The following is a 17,996-nucleotide window of genomic DNA, read 5'->3' on the forward strand; positions in this document are numbered from 1 at the left end:
ATTTGTTTCGGAAGCCGCAGCCAAACAAACACGGTATTTAGGCGCCAAGGCAAACAACGCGTCTCTTCTCCTTCCTTTTCCACAAAAACCGCCTTTGCGCGGTTCGACTTGGCTTCTTTGTATACCCGCCCTTCTGGTCTCTGTCTGATATATGCTCGCACATCTACTATCCTATTCATTTCTATGAACCAACAACAGCAACAGCTTACCTCGCCTATGTTGCGGATTCCCCCTACCAATACCAATCTGACGCTGGCGTCCCTTAATGCTCGACAGTCTCCTGCATCAGATGATATACTCGATATTAATATTGACAACACGCCTTTGCTATACCCTCGGACCTGGGATGTGGACTGTGCTTTGGATCTAACGGGAGCGACGACTCATCCTATGGCGGGGACGGCAGCCGCCCACCCCCAACCCCTCCATCAATACGACTTTCAATCTAACTCCGTCTTCAATCCAGGAAACTCGCCAACACACAACTCTTTTCCCATTCACCATCAAGCTGGCCCTTCGAACTTGACATCAACTGGACTTGCAGGCTTAGGCATTCAACTACAGTGTCCCGGCCACCATCAGGACCCTCACCACCACAAATCCTCTTTCTCGCCCAAGACTTACTTACCTGACCCAGGTGACCAATACATCTCCTTCTCTCCTCGCATCGAATCGACTTATTCATCCTTCGGTGGCGGGGCCGTGCCACCACTTGGCGTCGATGACCTCGCCCATGGCGGGGAGGATATGTCTACGATTTGGCCACTCCTTGATCCGAGTACCTCTGGTTCTGTCGACCTCGACCTTGGTCCCTTGGGCTTGGATACAATGTCAACGACGGTGCCTATCGTCCCCCCTCCCGCCTCGAGCATGGCAAGCGGGAGTGGAAGCACAGGCGGCGGATCGAGCGATGAAGACCTTTCCATCGAGAGCCTCTCTGCAGCAGCGGGGCTTTCTGTCGAGGAATTTACAGCAAAAATCACCGAAGGTGCTCAGTACGCTTTGAAACACCTTGCAGAGATGGAGAGCGGCCTGAGCGATGGGACAGGTTCAACGTCCCTTGACCCCTTGGCGATGTCGATGTCGATGTCCGCCCAGGACCTGTACTTTGACAACACCATCCCCTCCTTGGATGCGTTGGCACCTTTCCCAGATTTCGGTGGCCTTCCTGAACCCGAGATGTGGTCGTTGCAACAAACTTGCCTTGGCATAAACCCCGCTGATGTCATGCCTGGTCCGGTTCTCTCTTCGACCGTTTCTAGTCTCGACGATATGTTTTCAGGATCTCTGGATTATACAGCCAATCGTTTGGACGAACAACAGGCGACCGCACCTATCTCTGAGTTCTCTATGCATGCCAACGCCTTTAATCCCGACGGTACAATTTCGATGCCGTTGAGCGCCTTGGCTGCTCCCACTCGTTCATCCCGCTATGAGCCCAACAACGCCCATCCTCACCGACACCAACACTATCGAGCTCAAAAACAAGTCGGCCTTGGTTTTGGTCAAGCTTCGACGAAACCTGACGATGGAGACCAGTTGAGTGACTACGAGCCTCCCGCCTTCCTTTCGCCTTCCAGCTCGGAATATTCCCCTTCCTTTGGGACCACGAGGCAGTTCCAAACGAGGACTACCAGGACAAATAAGCGCAAGGTTGCGCAGAACGAAGTGGTGGAACCTAAGCCTCCTGTTGCTACGTCTTCCAAGGACACCTCTGACCACCTTCCCCCTATCGACCTTGGTTCACCTGTATTCGATGCACACCGAGGGATCGAGTTGGAGGATCTCAAGGCGAGAGCTGAACGTTACCGCCTGCGGAACCAGGGACGCGAGTATGATAAACGATGGCTTTTGTCCTTCGCTGGGAAACTCTCGAACAAGGGCGAGCTCATCGAGGAGTTCAGGTGTTATGTGGTCGGGTGTCAACAGGTAAACAAGCGACGAGACCACATTCTTATCCATGTCGGTGCCCATCTCGATCAGCGACCTTTCAAGTGTATCCATTGGTGCGTCTTCAAAATATCCACCTGATGTTCCTCTCCTTTCTAACATCGAGGATTACAGCTCTGCCAGATTCCTACGAAAGAACGAATGCAAACGACATGAACTGAGCCATACCGGTGTACGACCTTTTACATGTAACATTTGCCCCTACCCCGGGACGACATTTGTACGCCAAGACCTCCTTCGACGACACATGAAACGAACCCACCAAGTGGACGAGGAGAAGGAGAACAACAAACCATCGACGTCTACCATGAGCTTCAGGCCTCGGAAGAAGGTCAAGAGCTTCTAGAGTTTCCATTTCCCTTTCACGACTGAACGATTTTGAAGAAATAAAGTTCATTGCAGACTAGACTAGATCATCCTAGAGTGTTGTAAAGTAGCAGGCAATTGAAGGGACTTTGTAGCGTGTGTACAATTTGAAACATCTTGTCCGGGTAGAAAAAGGGGAACCAAAGGGAGAAACCAAATGACCTACAGAAAACAGATAGTTTACGGAGAAGTTTAGAAACGGGAAATGTCCTTGTTCAAGTGAGCCCAATGGGTGAAAAAGAATAGATACTAACAGTGTCATCATGGGGGAAAGGAATCGTTGCGGAATAAATAAGAACGAGAACGGAAAGCGAGTACGTGGGGGATAGCGGAAGCGGAATGGATCGACGGATGAAACGTGAAGAAAATGGGGGAAGGACGTCGTGTTCGTGAAGATAGGACGAGGGAACGAAGGGCAAGGAGGGTATTCAGGTCAATAGGGTTCGGAGACCAAGGTGGTAAAGTAAAGGTTGAGGAATACACGGGGACGGAGGAAGGTCGAAGGACGTCTAGTAAAGTCACAATGGTGCTCGAATAAAATATGTGCAGAGAAGAAAACATAGGAGCTACATGAGGTGATGATAGAGCAGAGCAGAAGCAAGGGTACGAGTGGGATGGTATAGGCGATGATGTATGTGATAGTGGCGATAGTGATGACACGGGTGACTTAACGAATGGAAGGGGTTTAGAAAACGTGTGCGGGCTGTAAATGCAGCTCCAGCAAAAAATAAATAAATAAGTCTAAGGACGCCACACCGCAGCACGAGATGAAGAAGGAAGGGAAGCAGGGGTATTCCTCGTACGGGATGCTTTAGATGGCGTCCCTGGACGCGTGAAATGGGGTATAGGTTCGGCCTTGCGCATAAATTCGAGAGGGGTGAGCGGGGAAGAACCCTTGACTGAAGGCGACTGGACTGGCGAGCCCATGAGAGAGCGCGGGCTTTGCCCACTTGGTGTTATCAGTGAGAAGGAAGGCACGTAGGGGCCGTTGCTGGAGGGTTCAGGTGTCTTCGGTGGTGCGGGCGGAACGAGGAGTTGTGGCGAGCCTGTGGTGGAGCCTTCACCGGGAGGAGGGGATGTAGCAATCACCGGGTTTTTGGACTCCGCGGCCGCTTCAAGAAGGGAAGCAGCGCTTATCCATTTCTCGTCTTGTTGCTTGCCTGGAAGCCCAGATGGAGAATCAGGGAGGAGTTTGAAACTGTCTGCAAAGTGGTTTTGAATGAACCTATAGAGGATAGCGGTCAGCAACGAGAGATGGAAGAGAAAAAGAGCAAAGCGGCCGTACTTGGACAATTCCATCCACCCTCCTCCAACTCGAACCATGACGGTTTGCGAGCGCAAAATTCGACAGAAGCAGAGTTTAGGATCTTGATTCCCTATCCAATACTTCCCACTTTGGTCTCTCCAACTTTCTTTGACACCCTCGACGTTGATACCGACAGGGAGACTGTTCACGACATCACCGACGGCGACATCCAGTTTGGACTTGGGATTCGCAACGTACTTCTTGCGGGGAGGAGGGGTCCGGCCTCGCTGTGAGGGAGGTGTCATGGCGCGTGCAACGAGAGAGGAGAGTGAGTCCCGAGGTGCCCTGGCCCAACTGGAGGTAGACGTTGCAGTTGAGCGTGCGGGCGGCACGTAAGAGGGACTAGAAACGTCTGAAACAGTCGGTGAGCGTGTCCTTGAAAGTCTGGCCGCTGATTGTGCACGGCTACGACTTCTCGAGCTCGGTGTGCCAGCAGTGGGGGTTTGGCGAACAGGTGTGCCAGAATTACTGGACAAGCTGGCAGTTCGTTGCCGAGAGGCGAATGTAGGAGCCATAACCGAGGTACTGAGTGGACCGGAAACAGAGCGAGTGGTCGAAGTGCTGGACATTCGACTGCTGGACCTTCTCGTATCGCTATCTCCAGAAACCGCGCGACGCGTAGATGGAACTGGAGGCGCCAGCTTTCCCCCTCTCGTCGTCGACGAAACGGAGAGGCCAGCATACGAGGCGCGCTTCCTTGCAACCCCCGGCCTACCAGGAGCAACGGACGAGGAGAAACTGCTTCGGCTTGAGTCTGGCCTCGAGCTGATCGCACTGGGAGGCCTTGACTTCCTTCCACCAAGTCGGTCGGAAGCCATCTCATCGAGTTCCATCCATGTCTGCTCGAGTCTGGCTTGCTCTGCCAGAACACGACGATCGTGGGGGACAGTACCGCATTTGGTTCGCAGCTCGTCGAGGGTCCTCCTGGTGAAGGTGAGTCGAGCTTCCATCTGTTGCTCTGGGGTCGCCTCTTCGTCACTGGTATGCAGTGTAGATATTTCCACTGGGATGTCTGGGTAGCTGTCAACGTGTTCCAGCAAGTCACTGAGAATGGTATCGCATTGCTCGATGGCCTCAGTCACGACCACCAACTTGTCGATGTGGTCCAACAGGCTAGCAGAACCTTCGACCTCCGTCAGCAGCGACCGAAGCTCCGAATTGAGAGAATTGTTGTCATAGGACGAAGGGAGCTCGGAGACGTCCTTCTCGATGTCGGCGAATTTCTTGCGAAGGGATTCAGCACGCTGGCGGGTTGGAAGGCTTGCTGACTTCTTTGAGGGGCGAGCGACCTCGTTGATGTTCAGGGATCGCAGCCGCTTGCGTAGACCACTTATCAAGGCATGGGTCTGGTTGTTCTCCTTGACAGTAGCCATGCGCGAGGAAGAGGGTGCAGTGGAGTGGGTGAAGACATCTAAGAAGAAATTTGAGAAACAAACCAAAGCGGGAAGGTATATTCAACGTACCGTCTTCGTTGATGGTTGGGAACTGGTCTTTGACATTCTTCCTTCCAGTGACTGTGGGTCGTCGTGGTCGGGGTGTGACCGCAGAGGAAGCAGACTGGCGGCGAGGACGGGGAGTCGCCTCTTCGTCCTTGGTTGGCCTGGGTTTGGTTTCCTTGACTTTTGGCTCTTTACGCTTTGAGTCCTTGGCCGTTTTGTAAGCCTCGAGGGTCTTGTCATGCTGGGCTTTCATCGCCTTGATTTCTGCTTCCAGTTTCTTCTTTTCTTCGCCCACTGCCTTCTGCGCCTCAGCCTCGATACGTGCAAGCTGTTCCTGAGCGTCCTTGATTGCCTGCTGCATCTCTTTCCGCTCAGCCTCGATCTTCAGCTTCTCTTCCTCGGCCAGCTTCTGGGCGTGCTTTTCTCTGGCAGCCTGACGGGCCTTCTCTTCAGCGAGCAACGCCTCTGCTTGTTGTAATTTGGTTTGCATGGCAAGCTTTTCCGCCAATAGACGCGCCTTATCTTCTTCATTCTGCTTCATTCGCTCCTGCTCCTCAAGGGCCCGAGCTTTGGCAGCTTCCTCCTCCAACCTCCTCCTTTCCCTCTCCTCCTCCTCCAACCTCTCCTTCTCCAACCTGGCCCTCTCCGCTTCCTCCGCCTCCTTCCTCCGCCTCTCCTCCTGCAGCCTCTCCAATTCTTTCTGCCTCTCCTCCTCCGCCTTCCTCTCCTCTTCCCTCTTCCTCTCCTCTTCCTCTTTCCGCCGCCGTTCATCCTCTTCTTCCCTCTTCCTCCTCTCCTCCTCCTCCTTTCTCTTCTCTTCCTCGATCCGGAGTTGTTCAAGTCTCTGCACCTCCTTGGCCTTAGCAGCCACCATCTCGGATTTCAAATTCGAGATTTCTTCCGCCCAGGAATGGTATCGGCGCTCAACATCGTCTACGCTTCGAACCCGCGCGACGTGTAGCGTCTGACGGATCGAGTCGTCAAGATTGGACGAGGAAGCATCCATCTTACGGAGAAGATCGCGTAGAGGGGAGAAACATCTCGACACACTCAATCTCCTTGTTCGACTTGCTTCGTCTACTTGTTCGATCAATGTGTCGAGGTCTTTCATAAAGGTGTCCGAAGAAGCAGTTGTCGACGATGGTGAAGGCGCCGAATCAAGTAGGGATGTGAAGGAAGCCTTGAGCGTCTTGGTGTGTTCCTGCGATTGATATACGGTGTCGATGGTTGAAGCCAATGACGCGTCAAGGGTCTTGGCGAGTTGGGTAGTAGTGAGGTGTTCAGCAGCCCGTGCAACCGAATCCAGCGCCCCACTTAGGCGCATCACGTACCCATTGGATTCGGCACGAACCTCAGCGTCCAACTGTGACAAGTCCAGCGGGAGAACAACAGTTGGTTGTGGCGTTGCAGAGCTGTCCTCGAGCGAGAGAACGTCGAGCTCAGATTTGTTGCGACGAAGGAAGGGAGCCCTAGTTGGCGACGCGGTTTTCGAAACGAATTTCACGCGCTTTGAAAGTCCGTCGATGAAGTCTGAGACTTCATCCTGGAGTGTTCCAAGGTCGGATTTGATGGACAGTTCTTCGGCCTTGGAATCATCTTCGGAGATACGGTCACTGAGGACGCTGGCGCTAAGCGTAGAAAAACGTTGCTTTACGTCTTCGATGCGAAGGAGATGGGCGTTGTATTCGTCGCGAATCGAAGACATCGATTCGCTCTGGTCTTGCACCGCTTTGGCGACCTCCTGCATCGAGAGCAAGGCTTCGTAGAAATTCCTCAAGTTCTTTGCCTTGTTGAGTAGGTTCTCTTGAAGGTCGGCGCCTAGGTGTGGAGTAAGGGCGGATACTCCTGCGTCGACTGTGTCCGTGAGCTTCTTGTTTAGGCTATCAAGGTCACCTTCAATGCTTGCATGTACCACAGAAGTCGTGCCTATGGGCGTCAGCTCGGCGGCGGGACTTTCGGGAGTAGGTGGTGCGCCATTCCTGCTTCCGAGATCTTCCTTCTTCCATGCCATCCTCTCGATACTCTGGCTAATCTTATCCCTGACCCTCTCCATCTCCTTCCCGACGGTATCCATCACCCCCGAGATTTGCCTCGTCTCCTTCAACCTGGCAGCACGTTCCGAAACGAGCTCGCTTATTTGCTTGGCCTCATCGCGGAGGGATATGAGGCCTTGAATTGCAGAGGTGGAGTTGGACTTGAAGACCGGGTCGACGCATTCATTGTCCAGGATGTCGAAGAAAAGGTGCGAGTCTTTGATGACCTCGTCAGCCTTGGTCGTCACATCCCCCAATTCCGTTAGGATGGAGGGGAGTAGTGCGAGGAATACGGCGTGTCGAGACGGATCGAGACAAGCTTCGGATGTCAGGTCTGGGGGACTACCTTCGACGGTGTTTTCGGCTGGGACACCTTCGCGAAGACGCTGGAGGATCGACGAGAATGATGCGCTAAGGTCCTTCGCTGACCCGACGGTCGTCTCGACGCGTTTAATGGCCTCCCAGTACTCCTTGTACTCCTTGACCACCTGGTCGGCTTGTTCAGCAAGCTTATTCGCCGTAGTGATCTCGGCAGAGAGAACTTGGCAGAGCGCGTCATTCTCATCAGCCTGATCCGGAAAGAGTGGGTGCTCGGGTTTGGGGAACGTAGTAATCCTTGATGAAGGGTTACCCCTCAAGGAAAGTCGCTTGAGGACGCTGTCGACTCGAGATGCAAAGGCTGCGACTTGTCGTTGGGAGGGATGTTGCCATTTGGCTGTCTGAACTTCTTCATAGAGTTCCCGCGCAGTGCTCTGGTCTTTCATAGTCTCCACATAGATCTCGTCGGCCCTGGTAAGACGGTTGTCAGGGTAATCTCCCAGCAGGAAGCGATGATAGCACATACTTTCGCCATTGGAGTGAGAGAGCCATCGCGAACTTGCCAACATTCTCTAGCTCTTGTGTGGTTTTCTCCTCCAAACGATCTTGCTCGTCTAGTAAGGGGTCGGGGACAGGTCTCCGACTGTGGTCGATTAGTTTGTCGAGGAGTCTTCCAGCGTTGGTGACTCTTCCATGGCATAAGCCTGTGATTCTGATCCCGAACTGGGCAGCATCGCGGGCCAAGAGTTCTGCTAACTTGAAGCGGGCCCCTCGTGAAACATTGTTGCCAATGCTAAATGACGAAGACTCGGAGGCTACGGAGGCCAAGGACGCGACCGAACCACGTCTCGAGAGTATTGGCGAATCTTCCGGTTTGGTAAGAGTGGTGGTAGGTCCAGTCGTCGGTGGGGGGTTTGCGAATAAAGCACCGGATTCATAAATTGTGGGCGACCAGCGTGCTCTAGTCTTAATGAAGGTATCCAAGTCTTCCAAAATCTTGCTGCGTTCCTTCCATGAGTTTGTCCTATTTTCCTCCCAATCAAGTCGAATGCCCAGCAATTCCAAATTTTCCGAACGGTCACGCAGTAAATGTAAGAGTTTGTCCAATGCGTAGATTGTGGTTAGCGTTATTTCGATGAGGTCAGTGTCGGCGGGGGACAGGTTGCGTTGGGTCGCGGCTGTGTTTGTCGCTGTCAGCACCCAGCGCGCGTCGGTGAGATGAAGAACGGACCTTTGGTTAATTGCCTGAGCTTCTTGAGCTCCCCAGTATCGAAAATCTCTGTCTCCTTCTCAATAACGTCGTGTTCTGCCATCCATTGCTGCAGCTTTTCGCGAGAGGGGAGGTTGGGGCATTCTTCGGCCTGCTCGCGCAACGAATCAAGACCCGAGAAAACCTCGATTGGGGGCAAATTTTCCAGAAACTAAGAGGGGAGGGCTTAGTCCGTTTACGAGTTAACAGATAGACAAAGACTTACTTTGATCTTCTCCTCGATCCAGGCTTTCCTCTCGCTGAACGTCTGAAGTTCTATTACCTCATGAGATTCGAGATGTTGCTCTTCCGAATCGCCGTCGCCTGCGCCGTTCTTCTCTGTCGTTGTGGACGTCGGGATCTTATCTTGGTCGTCTATCTTCCCGGTGGAGTGTTCTAGGGTCGTTGTTGTCCCTGGGAGGGAGCTGGAGCCTTGCTGAGAGCCGGCGTCGGGAGGGTTGGTGGACATTGGCAAAGGGTCACAAACGGAATTTTGGGGAAAGAATTACAGAGAAAGAGTGTTCAGGGACGTCGGGGACGATATGCTCCGCATAGTACAGCCGATATTAGGCGGTGTCTTAGCAGGAGGTCATGCACTTGAAATGCAACGAGGTGGGTTAATGTCAACACGTGTGAACTACAAATCCAAATTCTAATCACTGACGCGCTCACTTCAAACAAACTCTTTCTCTCGGCACTTTTTTCATAATGTGTTAAGTAGTTGCTACAAGTTACAAGGCTACAGCCAAAGGGACGTCTGATAAGGATGCCTCCAAGAAATGGGATTTGTCTTATCGTTGCTGCCTCGAGGCAATGCTTGAGTCACCTGCCTGCTCCTGTAGCCTCACTGCCGTCTTCCGGAGCTGTTCGATGCCCCTATGGTCCCCTCGTCGCCGTTCCAGGCCCAAATGGAGCTCCATCTCTTGCATGAATCCAGCTACGCTCCCAAGAGACTGGCCCACTTCTTGTAGAGAAGCAGTTTGCTTGGTTCTGGTACCAAGAAGATGCCGTGAACTGCCAGCTTCTAGAATGGGAGATATTCAGTGACTTACCTCAAGTCCCCTATCTCTTCTCGAGCCCTACGAGCCTCTTCTTTGAGTGGTCGTTGCGCAGCGAGGACCTCGGTATGCATCGAAGCTGATTGGGCTTTGGCAGCCGCGAGCTCTTGCTTTAGGAGCCGCACCTCGTCGACTAGCCTGGTTTGCTGTGTTCTAATCATATCCAATTCCAATAATGCCGTCCTCCAGTCCAGGTGCACGTCCTTGAACTGTTTCTCAGATTCCTTCAATCGCGCTCGAAGACTCGCGGTGTGTCGCTTGCTTAGGACCCATGGGAGGACGGTCAGGGGCAGGAGGATACCCGCGACGAACGCAAAGTGCAAGGACGCCGGGTACCGTTGGCGGGCTGGAAGCTCGCTGGGCTGGCGCTGAGGCTCTGCATCTGGAGTATAAGGGATGTCAGTGTTCATCTTGGTCTCCATAGTCGCCATGTCGTGGTACTATCACAAGTCTCGACGGAGGCGTTCTTACGATGATCACGCGCCCCTATCCTATGACGCAAGTCAATTCACTCCGTTTCATTTCTATCTATGGGAGGCCGTAGCGTCCGTACTGTACACATTATTCACAGAAAACAACAGGGAAGATGTACGCTAATGTTACACAAAACATGGAACGACAAAAACAAAGCAGACTGATAGCGAAACAAATTAAAAAGCAGAGCAAAAAAAGGGAAACAGAACTCGTGAGCGTCATAAAGATACTAGAAATATGAACGTAGACAGACTGAATGGTAGAACATTACGATGAACCCTTGAAAAACTGCCACCACTTGCGTTTCTTCTTCACCTCCACCTTGCCTTTGCCCTTTGCCTGAGCCTTACTCGCTGCCGCTGCCGCTGCGGCCAAAGAAGCAGGGGTCGCCGGAACGATAGTGGCCTTCTTGCCCGACGCGCTGTGCATACTTGGCTTCTTAACGACCACATGTGGTTTATGCGACTGTACTGCATGGATCGGAACAGGGATAGACGTGGGCTGTGCAGGGAGAGGCGCATGAGGTGCACTTTTCGACGCTGGTCGGGCTTTGCTTCGGCGATCGCGAGGCGGTATTCTAGAGCAAATAAAGAGATCAACCTGTGCACCAGCAGCAAAGGAAAAACTACACACTCTTCGACATAAACAACATACTCGCTCTCCGGTCGCAAACCCGTCTTAACTAACCCAATGTCCCTCTGCATCACCTGAGTCACAGCTGGCGGGATAGGCACCTTTCTTCTCCATATGGCCACACTGTTACCTGTAGGAGAGGCGAGAAATACGAAGATAATGACGACAGTAGCTGGGTCGTAGAAAGCTACGGATTCTTGTAGCGTTTTGTCCATCGTTGATTGGAGTTCGGGGAACGTGAGCCAGTCAAAGACCGGTTGATCAAGCTGCCCGGGTAGACGGAAGGCGGCGTTGACAAAAAGAGCGCCTCGCTCTCGTGAATGGAGAAATTTCTGGAGCTGTTCAAACCAAATGTTAAATCCCAGAGGAGAGGTAGAGAGGGCGAGAAACTTACCCCGAATGCAGCTAGGTACTGCGAGGCCTTTTGGATATAATTCATTATAGCCATAACACGCTGATCGTTCTGGGGAGCGAACATCCAATGAAACCTCTCCTTCGCAGGTCTCTTAGCTGACCCATAAAACGCCTTCTTGGCCACATCGATAGCCTCTCCTCCGGATTCAAGAAACTGGATAGCACCAGGTACATTCGGGAGAGGATGGGATTCAGGTTTTGGTGTATTATGCATTCCTTTCGACGCATGGAGCATCGTTTTGGACTGCATACCCATGTCCGCCACCTGACTCGCGGGACCACCTCCCCACATTGCACCTGAATTCCGGCCGCCTGCAAAACGCACCCCGCCACGGTTTTCTTTGTCTTCGTCCCCCCATCCCATTCCACCGCCGGAGGCGCCCCAAGGATCGTCTACTTTGCCTTTCTTCTTGGGTTTAGAGTCGCCTGCCGTCTCCCAAGCACCCCAGCTCTTATCTGCAGGGTGGCCGCCATGGTCCGGATCCCACCCAGCACCGGATTCAGAATCGTAACCATCATCTCCCCACCCTCCTCCTCCGCCCCAGTCATCGTAACCGCCGCCGCTATAGTCTTGTTTCTTTGAGTTGGTAGGTTTCCCCCACCCCTCATCCCACCCACCTCCACCGTCACCCCAACCCCCTGTATCAGCCTCCTCTTGGACGCCCTTCTTGGACGGCTTTTTCTTCTTCTTGGACTTCTTGTCGTCAATCGGGGCACCCCATCCATTATCGCCCGCCTGATTTCCCCATCCACTGCCGGCATCCTGGTCGCGCCCTCTACCTCCCCACATAGAAGTCCACTTTCCACTTTCTTTCTTCTTTTTCTTCTTATCCTTTTCTTTCTCTTTTATCGGTTGGCCTCCTCCCCATGCGCCATCACCACCGCCATCGCCCCATGCATTAGAATTCCCCCATCCATCTCCGTCTCCGTGTCCATCCATAGAATGCCCATGACCGTGATGTGATTTCTTAAGTTTCTGCTCAAGAACAGCACCGTTAAGCATTGTATTGAAGATCTGAGAGCGCTCGTGCGGGGACACGTCATTTCGTGTATAACCTGCACCAGCGTCCTCCATTATAGAGGAAGGATATACCTTGGAGGTTCCTCCACCGCCAACCGTGCCGCCCCACGGCCCGTCGTGGGCAGCTGGCGCTGCACCCCAGGCTCCAGAGTTATGGTTATGGTGAGCTTTCTTGGTCGCGTGAGGGTTACTTCCCCATGGATCATCATAGCCTTGGACCGTCGATGCGTCGTCCCATGCTCCTGCACCTCCCCACCCTCCAACTGAAGGCGCACCTCCCCAACCGCCTCCACCGCCTCTCCCGCGGCCCATCGCTGCAGCGGCCGGATGCATGCCCCCACCGCCCCCACTCCGCGGTCTTCCTCGCGGTTGTTCTCCCCATCCAGCCGAGCTAGGCGCGATCGAGTGACCACGGCCTACGCCGCCTTGGTGTTCCCATCCATGACCGCCTTGTCTGGAATGCGCAGGTTGGCCCCATCCTCCGCCGCCCCCATGTCCTCCACCTGCTCCCCAATCACCCACTTCCTCCCATTCATCCTCATCGTCTTCGCTGCTATCGTCGCTCTGTGGAATATAGCGCTCAAATGCATGCTGACGGTGTGGTTGGTAGTGTTGCTGCTGCTGTGGAGGCGGAGGCGGCGGATGAGCGGGCGCCATTTTGCCCCATTTCGTCCAGCTGGGCCCTTTCTGGTGCTTCGTCTGCGGTTGGGAATTCGGTGGGGGAACACCATGCCCGGGGTACTGATGTTGAGGTTGAGGTTGAGCTTGTTGCTGTCGAGGCTTATTCGGGTTCCCCCATTGCATCCAGGCAGGTTGAGTCGTCATTTGGTTTATCGGCGCAGCTCTCGTCTTGCCAAGATGGTTATCCGAGATCTGAGGACCTGTACCACCACCACTGCCTTCCCGCATCATCCCAGGAGGATGATGCCCATGTCCCGGCGCACCATGCATTCCGTGACTCATAAACCCATCCCTATCCCCATCCTCCCGAGCTCCTTCAGGATAGAAAATCCCCCTAGAATTCTCAGCTGCAATTTGATGCGTCCGTGACCAGAAAGAATCTCGGTTGCCGTTAGCAGTTTTAGATTCGGTACGTTTGGCGGCTTCGCTTGCGGATGTAGCTTTCTGCCTGGATTTTTGGTGTTCAGCGAGTGCGAGGGAGGCGTTGGCGGCTGTAGCCTGTATTACCGCCATTTCATTCGCTTTGGGAGAGGAAGGGATTTGGACGGAGGGCGTTGCCGTATTGGTCGTCGCTGTTTGGGGGACTTCCCAGGTGTTGAGGTTGGAAGCAGGAGGGTTGGTGTTTAAGTTGTTGCCCTGATCATGGTCGTTGGGGTGTTGATCGTGTCCCTGGCGCTGGTCACCGTAGTGTTGAAACCCGTAATCGTGAGGACCATCCGTACTTCTTATCGAAGCAGAATGCCTCACACTACCTTCCGGAATCGTTCCCAAAGTAGTTATGTTGTGTTGCGGAAATGGTGCGGGGGATTTTGAAGGCACGGGGGGCGGAGGATACCCTTGGGTGTTAAAGTCGGCGTTGGTGGGCGATTCCCAGTCCTGGTTCCAGCCCCCTGCCATCCCTCCTGCCCATCCTCCACCACCTCCGCCTGTGTCGGACGGTGCTGGCCAGCCTAGGTCTTGGTCTTGACCAGGCATAGGCCTGGTCGTCATGGCTGGAGTAGCAGAACCGTCGTGATGCGTTGGAGGAGGTGCATGTTGCTCGAAGAGGGCCTCTGATTCTTCATCTCGTACTACATGGTCATCGAGAAGGAGGAGCCGTAATCAGCTTCTGTGTCAGTTAAAATCCTCATTCAAGAGGGACATGGTGCGGTAAAGTTGAACATACCATTCGAACCTTGTTTCTTCTTAGACGAAGCACTGGTCTGAGCTTTAGAGAGTCTGGATGTGGGTTCTTCGGCTTGTTTAGCTTTGGTTTTCTGTCTCCCGCCTTTTGCCATAGAGATCTTGAAGCTGGCCTTGCAGTGGGTTCAGAACCCCGTTGGTTGGACCAATGTAGTTTGTCTAGTTCGCCGCTATAGTCGCTGTCGAGGGATTCAAAAATATCGAATATGATGAATGCAGGGTATAAATGATTTGCAAAGAAGCTGTGGGCTCTACAGCAGCACGAGGCATCTTGGGCTCATGGCGTTCAGGGCGAAAGCGCCCTCACCTGTCCTCTCCATGTGATCAAACCCGACGCGCTTCCCGGTCCGTCATTCCGCCCACTGTCCTCTTCATCCTCAACCACAACCGCAACGGCTCTCGATTGGTGTAGGACCTTGAACCCGGTGTAAAAGAAAGATACTACTTGGAGGGCTCTCTATATGCTTTTATAACGCAGTCACGGTCTAATCCTGAACCTGCCAACTAATAGGCTTCGCTCGTCTTACTTCTTTTGGCGATCTATCGCTTTCCTCTGGTCTCTGAACGTTGCAAAATCTGTCGGATGGTCACTGCCCTGACCTGGTACGACGGACGACCGCCCACCTCAGACGTATACACTCCGGCCTCACCGCAAGACCTGATCCGAGCAGATGACAACCATACCCCATCACACCAACAGGGCTGTGCAACAGCGCCCAAGCCCTATATAAACCGTCCTCCATCACAATGCGTTTCCTCAGACTGGAATCTCACCCCCAACGTGCACACCGTCTGTGACGGATAGACTCTGGCAAGTCGCCGTGCAATATATCATCCCCACGATGATGACAACCTATCCCTGGAGGAGGGCCATTTCACAAGCCCGGAGCTTTGTTCAGCGAAATACCCCCAGTAAACCCGATAATGCCCCTCATGTCCACGTAGAGGCCCGAAGGAATGTCATCAGTGCACGCGCTGCAGCTGTACAAGGAGCTAGATCGTACGTCTTTCTTGCTTTGTCCAAGGTTCGCCCAAGGGACTAACAAAGTGTGTTGATGACAGCAATCCGAAGATCTCACCAGAAGACGCCACTTCAATCGCTCTTGGAGTCACTTTCTCTGTCCTCGTCCTCGCGTTAATCGGCCTAGCCTGTTGGTACTTCCTCATCCGAAAGCCCAAGAATCCAAAGGATGTCGAGGCCCAAACGACAGAGAAACGAAACTGGTGGATGGTAGGAGATTCCAAGGGGGAGAAAGGGACACTCTCGGAATGGTGGAGGAAGAGCTATGCCGTCCCTGACAGAGTCGAGCCCCCTCCATCTGCAGGACCGCGCACGTCCCTCCAGCGCCTTCGCTCCGTTCTCACGCGCAAAGGCGCCTTGCGTGGCGTCGGGAAGAAGAACAGTGTAGATGAAGAACAGCCGCCTGCGACTCCTCAAATGAAGAAACTCACGAGTCCGACAATGACAATCGTCCTGCCAATGCAGACTGAGGTCAAGCCACGCTACCCCAGCATACTCGAGCGTGGCTACCGAGTGCCACTGTACCCTATCCAGTCACTGCCCAACGACAATGCACCGCCCCGTTCCCTCACATCACCTGCACCACCCCCTCCCCCACCGCATCCCATCACGGTTGCCGAGCGGACCTTGAACACTCGACGAAAAGTCAGCGTTCCCCCTCGTGCACTCAAGATCTCCAACGGCCGCCCTCTCATCTCCCTCGCTGAAAGAAAAATGGGACTGCCTCGATCGCCCGCTACTCGACGTCGCGGAGCAGGTCAAGCTATTGGTCAATTCAAGCACCCTTTCATCCCTCTCAAAGATTCCGACACTGATATCCCAACCATTTCTGCGCCGATGCCATCGACAGAGAATGCGGAGACGAACCCAAAGCTGGGTTACGCTTACAGTATGAGTAGGCCGAGGAACGCGCCTGTTGCTCCCGCCGGTCCTCGTGTCTCTACTCGCTCATCCCGGGCCACTCGCAGGGTTCCAGTGCCGATTTTCATCCAGTCTCCGAATGTGAGGCCGTTGATGCCTGCTACCCCGCGTCATTTGAGAGAGGAAACTAAGGTCTTCCCCCCGGGACAGTCGCCGTCTGTCCCTCGACCTGCCCCCACTCCCATCTAAATGTAATCACATTTCTGTTGGTAGTAACGTTGAATGAGATCCAGCCAGTCCAGCCAAATCATCTGATATTTATTGAGTTCTTCAAACGTAAATCCAAGGTAAATCCTCATTCATACACGGTATATCAGCTCTCCGATGATCCCGCTTAAAGGACATCTTAAATCCTTTCACTTGTAGGCTATGCTAGGAGTGAAGCTCTTATAGCCGATCACATTGAGATTCATCTTGCCTTGAGCACCTGAGGATAGACAGGTACATCCGGCGAGATATTGCCTGCGAGGTTGACCAGATGGAAGTAGCAAGACTTGCAGTCATCATGTCCAGAGGTGCTGAAACCAAGGTGCTACTGTCGACGTTTCCGTCTTCAAAGGGCAGCATATTTGAGTCTGCCGATTCTCCTATCCTTCCCTTGGATCGTATCGCTATCCCATTCATCATGTAGCGACATGAATACCTTGTCTTTAGATGTCCTGTCTCCGAAGGTCCAACAACCCCTTCATCAACGTCTGGAACTCGAGCAGCTGGTCGATGGCAAGTTGGACTGGAGTATCACGAATGGGGGCGGCAGTCTTGACTTCGACTTGCCAGAGTGTATCCGCGTGCGCTGGGATTGGCTTCTCTGTTTTGGGGTCAGCCTATACGCAGAATGCAGAGTCCGGGTGTTAGATTCAGCGTTGGAAGGACTGCGCTTGGGAGGCGCACCTGTTCTTGCTGGAACATGGTGATTATGAGAGGACCTCGTCTGAACGAGTATCCACGCTTGTAAAGCTGGGTTTTCCGGCTATACAAATGAAATCGGGTACATGATGTTTAGATGGCATTGGAACGAAGAGTAAGCAGGGACTGACATGTATCCGAGGGCGGCTGCGAATTGTAGAGCGTCCCCTGTTACATGGATAGTGGCCCACGGTCGGACAGTCGCGTCTGGATAAGTTCTTGTCGATTCGGGTTTGAGATATGAATACATTTCCCTGTTATCCACCATGCAGGCGCTGTGTCAGGGCCAAGGACCACTTGCGCGGAAAACGATACGCACCAGGGTGAGTCCTTTGTACTTGTCTCCTTCTTAGCTCTCAGCATGACAGGTTCGACCCCTCTGTCACGGTGGTACTGAGCATCTAGAGGCTCAAAGACGACCTCACGAATATGTATCGGTTGGGCAGACTCGCTGTTGAGGGTTATGCGGTTGAGGATTGGACGGAGGTCTTTTGCGAAGAATTCGCCAGTCAGAGAGACTTCGTAGGAGTGTCCTTGGGACGCCATTTGTCCTTTGCGACCGCCCCCCTTGGTAAATTTGGATAACGCGTTTGGGACCGTTGTCGACCAGCGCAACTTGAAGTTGGGAGCAGGCGAAAGACCAGTCGGCCATCACTGGACGCGACTGATACCGAGACCAAAGCGCGAGCAAACAACGATAGACGTCACTCGGCGACGGAAGCGCTCGTTGACGATGAACGGTCTCGCATGGTGTTGCGTACCTCCCCTAGACCGGTAACCGATCTGTCACGTTATGAAATCCTACGGATTGTCGATAGACAGACCGGTACAGCTCGGAGCGTTTTGGCAGGGAGCTACACGTCACGTGCAGACCTTCTCCATAAGGAAGGATAAGAGGTGCACGTGGATCGGAAATATCCGAGAGTGCTGCCAGAGCAGTGAGAGCCAGCGCCGGGAGGCTCCTTTGTCGTCGTCTTTCATCGTCGACGATGGCGCCTCCTCGAAAAAAACGCGACCTGTTCAT

The 17,996-nt window shown here is 53.4% G+C and overlaps 6 protein-coding genes across 6 annotated transcripts; 2 read left to right on the forward strand and 4 right to left on the reverse strand.

Moving 5' to 3' along the window:
• Positions 1–183: 183 nt before the first annotated feature.
• On the forward strand, positions 184–2,296 carry CC1G_00038 (hypothetical protein; the record flags this gene model as incomplete). The annotated part of the gene is made up of 2 exons (XM_001836850.2): positions 184–2,006; positions 2,065–2,296. The coding sequence occupies 2 exons, from the start codon at positions 184–186 to the stop codon at positions 2,294–2,296; spliced, it is 2,055 nt and encodes a 684-aa protein (XP_001836902.2).
• Positions 2,297–3,057: 761 nt separating this feature from the next.
• Positions 3,058–9,130, reverse strand: CC1G_14578 (hypothetical protein; the record flags this gene model as incomplete). Its single annotated transcript, XM_002911100.1, has 6 exons — positions 3,058–3,541; positions 3,602–5,033; positions 5,086–7,883; positions 7,939–8,590; positions 8,644–8,833; positions 8,888–9,130. 6 exons carry the CDS (start codon positions 9,128–9,130, stop codon positions 3,058–3,060), a joined length of 5,799 nt encoding a protein of 1,932 aa, XP_002911146.1.
• Positions 9,131–9,452: 322 nt separating this feature from the next.
• CC1G_14579 (hypothetical protein) lies at positions 9,453–10,150 on the reverse strand (the record flags this gene model as incomplete). Its single annotated transcript, XM_002911101.1, has 2 exons — positions 9,453–9,651; positions 9,714–10,150. 2 exons carry the CDS (start codon positions 10,148–10,150, stop codon positions 9,453–9,455), a joined length of 636 nt encoding a protein of 211 aa, XP_002911147.1.
• A 310-nt stretch (positions 10,151–10,460) lies between these two features.
• CC1G_00040 (hypothetical protein) lies at positions 10,461–14,219 on the reverse strand (the record flags this gene model as incomplete). Its single annotated transcript, XM_001836852.2, has 4 exons — positions 10,461–10,770; positions 10,827–11,164; positions 11,221–14,012; positions 14,108–14,219. The coding sequence occupies 4 exons, from the start codon at positions 14,217–14,219 to the stop codon at positions 10,461–10,463; spliced, it is 3,552 nt and encodes a 1,183-aa protein (XP_001836904.2).
• A 674-nt stretch (positions 14,220–14,893) lies between these two features.
• CC1G_00041 (hypothetical protein) lies at positions 14,894–16,313 on the forward strand. Its single transcript, XM_001836853.2, has 2 exons — positions 14,894–15,124; positions 15,187–16,313. The coding sequence occupies exons 1-2, from the start codon at positions 14,967–14,969 to the stop codon at positions 16,253–16,255; spliced, it is 1,227 nt and encodes a 408-aa protein (XP_001836905.1). The 5' UTR covers positions 14,894–14,966; the 3' UTR covers positions 16,256–16,313.
• Positions 16,314–16,675: 362 nt separating this feature from the next.
• CC1G_00042 (hypothetical protein) lies at positions 16,676–17,597 on the reverse strand. Its single transcript, XM_001836854.2, has 4 exons — positions 17,292–17,597; positions 17,104–17,226; positions 16,958–17,036; positions 16,676–16,890 (listed from the first exon to the last, which is right to left on the reverse strand). The coding sequence occupies exons 1-4, from the start codon at positions 17,516–17,518 to the stop codon at positions 16,717–16,719; spliced, it is 603 nt and encodes a 200-aa protein (XP_001836906.1). The 5' UTR covers positions 17,519–17,597; the 3' UTR covers positions 16,676–16,716.
• Between the last annotated feature and the right edge of the window lie 399 nt (positions 17,598–17,996).

This window comes from Coprinopsis cinerea (assembly GCF_000182895.1).
Source record: "Coprinopsis cinerea okayama7#130 chromosome 5 map unlocalized cont3.5, whole genome shotgun sequence".
In the NCBI taxonomy this organism is placed as follows: domain Eukaryota; kingdom Fungi; phylum Basidiomycota; class Agaricomycetes; order Agaricales; family Psathyrellaceae; genus Coprinopsis; species Coprinopsis cinerea.